This window comes from Pundamilia nyererei, unplaced genomic scaffold, assembly GCF_000239375.1.
Source record: "Pundamilia nyererei isolate P.nyererei 1_Seehausen unplaced genomic scaffold, PunNye1.0 scaffold00437, whole genome shotgun sequence".
Taxonomy (NCBI): Eukaryota; Metazoa; Chordata; class Actinopteri; order Cichliformes; family Cichlidae; genus Pundamilia; species Pundamilia nyererei.
This window is the reverse complement of record NW_005187838.1, coordinates 65,244-71,839: the sequence shown is the minus strand read 5'-3', so window position 1 is coordinate 71,839 and position 6,596 is coordinate 65,244. Positions and strand designations below refer to the sequence as shown.

Genomic DNA, 6,596 nt, shown 5'->3' with positions numbered 1-6,596 from the left:
ACACACACACACACACACACACACACACACACACACACACACACATCCAATACACCATGGTAACCTTCACTTATGTGCCCTTATGTGCAATATTACTAAGTGCATCTCTTCTGATGCAACGTAGTACTTTTTTAAAATTCTGTTTTGTATAGTATGTTTTTTCTATTTTATCTTATTTTATTCTTGTATTTTTCTTCATTTTGCTGCTCTTATCTTGTATATATTTTCTGAATTTATAGCTGAATACATTTAATCAAGGTATGTGTTTTTGTTTCATTTCCTTGGCACATGCAAGGTCTGTGCAATTAAGACTTGACACAAACCTAATACAGTTTGTCATCTTACTGGTTGAGACTCTCCCATCTTCAGAGGAATCATCTTAACTGGTGCTAAATCTTCAAAATTTTCTTTTGTTTACTTGCAGTATACTATCTGCCTGACACACCTCTAAACTGCAATAGATGTTTTTGGCCAGCCAGTTAACGTGGGGCACATTTGGCCTTCACTGATAGTGAGTCGAGCTGTCTAAACTTATAATCTTATAGTTAGGTGGCAGCTGTGCTGTGAGATTTGGGTCACATTTGAGCTCAGAAAATTTGATATAGTCAGTGTTAGACTAACTTCATCATATCAGCTTTAGTGTGGCCCACTCACCCATAGCTGTGCCACAAGTATCAATAACGACCCAAGTTGTTGCCAACTGTGACTTTTTGGGGTGCCTGTAGCTCATGAAGGTCATCTACTAAAACAGTATGTTGGGGGTTTAATCGCTGGCCTTTGTAAGCCAGAGTCTTCTTGGGCTCGATACTGAACCCTAAATTGCTCTCTGATGTGTTATGTGAATGTTAGATATACTTAGGCATAGAAAAACTGTGTTTCTTGAAGTTGTTGTTTAAAGTGCTTTGAGTGCACTAGAAAAGTGGAATAGAGATATATAAGAACCAGTCCATTTACTTTACTTGGGTTTTCTGACAAATATAATATAATATAATATAATATAATATAATATAATATAATATAATATAATGAAAAGATTAATATTTACGTGGTAGAAATATGGTATGAGCATCACTATTTGTGGAACATGGTTATGGATATTTCCACATAACTTTGCTATTGAAACAAACATTATATTGAGAAAATCAATTCAAACTCAGCGGCAAATAGAATCATTGTCATTACTTATGTTGTGTTTTTTAAATGAAATATGTGTCAGTTTCTTTCTTTTTCATTATTATTATAATTTTATTAAGATGGTTTAAGACATTTCATAACTTTGAACAATAATATTCACTCTCCTTTTGCATTTCACTCTGATTGGGTGATGTCATGATGACTCATATGAATAAGTGCAATAACATAACCATCATAGTTTTTAATGCACTGCATTAGACTCTTAGAGATTATGTTGGAGATGCATTGTTGTCAGCACAATTTCTATAGGGCTACAGTGGATTATGCATTATGAATTCAACCGTTTGTAATTATCTTTGGCTGCTTTTTTGTGTCTTTAAACTTGCTTGTATTATGTTCTTTGATGCTTCTGTAGCTGAAAGACAGCTCCAAAGGACCTGGTTTAAAGAACCTGGTTTAAAGATAGGGGATGTGAGAAGTGGTTCTAGTTTACCTCAATGTGTAAAACTGGAAAGAAGTGAGCTTCTAGCCTTGCACTTGGATGGCGATGTTGTGATTGGAGGGTTTTTCCCTCTGCATTATGTTGCCAGTGATCCACAGTATAGCTACAAAACTAAACCAGAAACTACAGCTTGCAGCGGGTGAGTATAAGTGTACAGTTTATATCTTTTGAGACTTCATTTTTGTTTTTCTTCCCCCACTGTCTATGGTTCAGAGAGATAATTTACATTGTGTGTTTGTGTTAATGTGATTGCTTTATTGCTAAAGAATACTCACCTTATTTCTCGACAGCTTTGACCTCAGAGCCTTTCGCTGGATGATGACCATGGTGTTTGCAGTGGAGGAAATTAACCGTAATTCAAGTCTATTACCAGGTGTTAAACTAGGCTACCAGATTATGGACAGTTGTGACCATGTCCACACCAGTCTGAAAGTTCTTTTTTCCTTAGTCAGTCACTCTGAAGCAGTGAAAAGTCAGGTTAAAGAAATACTTGAAACTGAAAACAGAGGTACTGAAATGAAGACATTAACAACTGTAGGAGTAACAACAAAACAAATGAAAAATAGAGGTACTAAAGTTAAAACCATAATGCATAACAGCCTTAAAAACACAGAAAAATATATAAAGGAAAACACAACAGAAGAAATAAAGACAAGAGAGTCTTCCACATGTCTGTATTATTCTCCGGTGCCTGCTGTGATTGGTCTTGCATCCTCTTCCCCTACAAGAGCTGTAGCTCAAACACTTGGCCCTTTCAACATACCACTGGTAATAAATTGCTTAATCACATTTAATAATGTTTTATGGTTAGAGTTTGTTTTAAGTCAGTTTTATAAAATAACCCATCTCTCTATAGGTGAGTTATTTTGCCACTTGTACCTGTCTTACTGATAAGCAATTGTACCCATCATTCTTGAGAACTGTGCCAAGTGATCTCTTTCAAGTTAGAGGCCTTGTACAGCTTGTCACTTTCTTTGGCTGGTTCTGGGTAGGCACAATAGGGACCACGGTGAGATAAAGACTTTTTGGAAATATAAAATTAGTTAGATTTAAATAACAACATTATCTTAAAGTCATTTATGTATATATATTTCAGGATGACTATAGTCTTTATGGGATCCAAGCATTCTCTGATCTATTTGGACAACAAGGTGGGTGTGTAGAATTTCATCTCACTATCTCAAAATCATCCACAGTGGCTGAGATACAAAAAATAGCAGACAAATTACAGAGTTCAACTGCTCGGGTTGTGGTGGTCTTTGCCACAGAAGGCCAGCTGGTAGATTTGTTCTCAGAAGTAAGTATCTCAGCTGTTAAGTCTGCCAGTGTGTGATTAGGCATATAGCATGAAATATTTTGCAGTACTTCCATAATAAAATACAAAAATCAAATGAAACTGATCATAAAATATTTTTTGTTTGTTTGTTTTTCCTTTGTTTGTGCCTCTACAGCTTGCCAGGAGAAATGTAACAGGGATACAGTGGATAGCCAGTGAAGCCTGGGTGACTGCTAGCCGACTGGCTTCACCAAATTTCCACTCTCTTCTGGAGGGAACACTGGGCTTCTCCTTCCCTGGAGTCAGCATCCCTGGCTTGAAAGAGTTTCTTTTAAATGTCCGACCTTCTCCCAAACCAGGAATGGAATTTGTCAATATGTTCTGGGAAGAGCAGTTTGGTTGTAAGCTAGAGTTTCAAAGAGACAGAACCAACAAATATGAACAGGATACTCAGGATAACTTTAAAGATCCAAATACCTATCAAATAGACCCTCAAAATAGTTCAGGTTACATGGCCGGACTTATTGTGGGACAAAAATATGTATTTAATGTGCCGGATTATATAGATTATGCAGGTGTGGTTGAAAAGCCTTTATGCACAGGTTTAGAGGATCTCAGATATGTTTACAGCAGTTATAGTGATGTAACTAAGGTCAGAATATCCTATAATGTGTATAAAGCTGTATATGCTATTGCCCATGCGCTGCACACTTTTTTGAACTGTGATTCTGTGGGACCTAGCAGGGGATTATGTGAGAAGCACAGCTCATTTTCAAATGGTCAGGTAATTGAAATTATGACAAAATATGTTACACAAGGTTTGTGAACGTTCTTTTGAAATCATCTGTTTTGTTTGTCAGTGTTGATTTTTTTTTATTCTATTTCATGCAGTTTCTTCAACATCTGAAAATTGTGAATTTTACCAACCAGTTTCATGAAAATGTATATTTTGACTCCAATGGGGAGCCAGTCCCTCTCTATGATATCATTAATTGGCAGAAAGACAGCACAGATGAAATTAGGTAAAACATAATACTTAATGATGCAATTGAAGTGTGAGTATTCATAAACAAGAAGCTTTATTTATATTCATTTTACTCTATTGCTATTATTTGGCCTGATTGCAATTGTAAATAATTTATTGGGAATTTTTTTTATGCCAGATTTATCAAAGTTGGAAGCTATGATGGTTCAGCTCCTCAAAGACAGCAACTGCACATAGTGAAGGACATGACTGTATGGACAAAAGGACAGTCACGGGTAGGTCATTGTTACCCCAAACTCCTTATGCCACTTAAAACTAAACATTTTTAAGCTGTTGAAAATTATTTGATAAACTGTGTCAAATTCTCTAAAACAATCTATTGATTCACATTATTATATCATTTTCCTGTTCCTTGTTCAGGTTCCTTTATCTCAATGTAGTGCTCCATGTCCCCCTGGCAGCAGGCAGGCCACACGCCAAGGAGAGCCCAAATGCTGCTTTGATTGTTTGCCCTGTGCAGATGGAGAGATCAGCAACCAGACCGGTAGCCCATATATGTTTTTTGTTTTTTTCAAAATGCTTTTAAAGTTATTTAAAATGACAGATATGTAATGAATAGTTTCTGACTGTTTACATGCATATTTCTGTGCTCTGTGTTTTCAAAGGTTCCACTGAATGTATTAAATGTCCAGAATACTTCTGGTCAGACAAAGAAAAAGTGAAATGTGTTGCAGGAGTAGAAGAATTCCTGTCTTTCTATGACAAAATGGGAATCATCCTGGTAGCAATTACCTTGCTGGGTTTCATACTGACCACCATCATCACCATTGTTTTTCATCGTTTCCGCTATACACCCATCGTCAAGGCCAACAATGCAGAAATAAGTTTCTTGCTTCTCCTGTCACTCAAGCTCTGTTTCCTGTGTTCTCTGGTGTTCATTGGTCAGCCCTCTTGGTGGACATGTAGGCTCCGCCAGGCAGCATTTGGGATCAGCTTTGTCCTGTGTTTGTCCTGCCTCCTTGTTAAGACTATTGTGGTCCTCCTGGCTTTCCGGGCGAACGTACCAGGTTCCAGGGGTCAGATGCTGTTTGGAACATCTCAGCAGAGGATTCTGATCTTGTGCACTACAGCTCCTCAGGTTGGAAGGATATGAAACTGTCTAAATGTAATGGTTTTTGAATATTGCACATGTTTGGTACTTCTTGTATTCTTCTATCATCCAATCCTTCCCCCCAGATCTGCCTCTGTACTGGTTGGGTCTTGGGCGCACCTCCCTTTCCATTCAGAAATCCAAACTACCAAGCTTCAACTGGAAAAGTGAGTAAAGCACCAAGACTGTACTTTATTTCTTTATTTTGATATTACCATCAGCCATAACCATAGTCTTAAATGTTCTAATCCTTATAGTTCAGGACTTCAGGATTAGAACATAGTTCAATGTAGTAAGTGAGTAATCAGTTGTTAAAATATAACACAAATCATCTCTCTGTACTAATATTAAAAAATGTTGAACATTATCATAAAATAAGTATAATCACATAAAATGTACCATCTCTCAAAATCCATACTAACACATTTCTGGACATCTTTAGATCGTTGTGGAGTGTAAAGAGCCATGGCCTCCAGGGTTTTACCTGCTCCTTGGTTACATTGGCCTACTGGCCTTTGTCTGTCTTCTCCTGGCATTCCTTGGACGCAAACTACCAGACAGGTTCAATGAAGCAAAGTTCATCACCTTCAGCATGCTGATTTTCTGGGCTGTGTGGATTTCTTTCATTCCAGCTTATGTCAGTTCTCCTGGAAACTTTTCTGTGGCAGTGGAAATATTTGCTATCTTAGCATCTAGTTATGGGTTGTTGCTCTGTATTTTTGTCCCCAAATGCTATATCATTTTACTGCACCCTGAGAAAAATATTAAAAAAGGTATGACCAGAAAATGTTGTAGATGAACATCTATATAACATATGTTTTTCAGAGTAAACATGTTATGTCATCTCAGTTAAAAGAGAATAAAACAAAATACTAAAAAAGAGATCTATGTTTTGTTGATTTATTTTTTAAGCTTATGTTTTTATCACGCACAGGTGGATTAGTACATCACTTAACAGTTGTAACGGCAGTCTGGCAACAAAGGAGCGCCTAGCAGGTCCAGCGGGCATGTGGTGTGGAGGTTAGCCGGATAACTCGAAGCCAGTCAGTTAAATCGAACAACAGACCTTTATTCCTTTTTAGCAACATAAAACCATACAAGCCAGGTCTCCACGGCTCTACTCTTTCTGTACATAGATGTGTGGGGATCGGTAGTCGCCAGCGCCACTCCGTTACAATGATGAGGTCTCTCTCTGGACAGCCACGCGAGCAACATGTAACAGCTGCCACTATACTCACACACAAACTAGAGCCGTGTCCAAATTCATAGGCTGCATACTCCTGAGGACTCTGCCGGTCTACGCGGGCCGGGTCCTCCGAGGGCCAGGTAGGCCGGAAGTGAGTGGCTGAGGAATTGGACGGTCTAGCCTTCAAATTTGCATCACCAGCTGTCTCGTTGGAGTTTAATAAACTCAGCCGTCTGCTCCTTGCTATCTAAAATATAACAGGACAGTGGCGTAAATTCTCGATCATCTCACACTACTGTTTAATAAGTTTTCTGTTTGACGTTTATTCTAAGTGACTTATATATAATGTTTAACCTGACTGGC

The 6,596-nt window shown here is 37.9% G+C and overlaps 1 protein-coding gene across 1 annotated transcript; it reads left to right on the top strand.

Moving 5' to 3' along the window:
• Positions 1-1,527: 1,527 nt before the first annotated feature.
• LOC102213368 (extracellular calcium-sensing receptor-like) lies at positions 1,528-5,846 on the top strand. The gene is made up of 13 exons (XM_005753552.1): positions 1,528-1,775; positions 1,927-2,101; positions 2,264-2,404; positions 2,493-2,645; positions 2,733-2,933; positions 3,088-3,337; positions 3,482-3,696; positions 3,804-3,934; positions 4,076-4,172; positions 4,318-4,441; positions 4,563-5,035; positions 5,134-5,214; positions 5,490-5,846. Exons 1-13 carry the CDS (start codon positions 1,528-1,530, stop codon positions 5,844-5,846), a joined length of 2,646 nt encoding a protein of 881 aa, XP_005753609.1.
• The last annotated feature ends 750 nt before the right edge of the window (positions 5,847-6,596 follow it).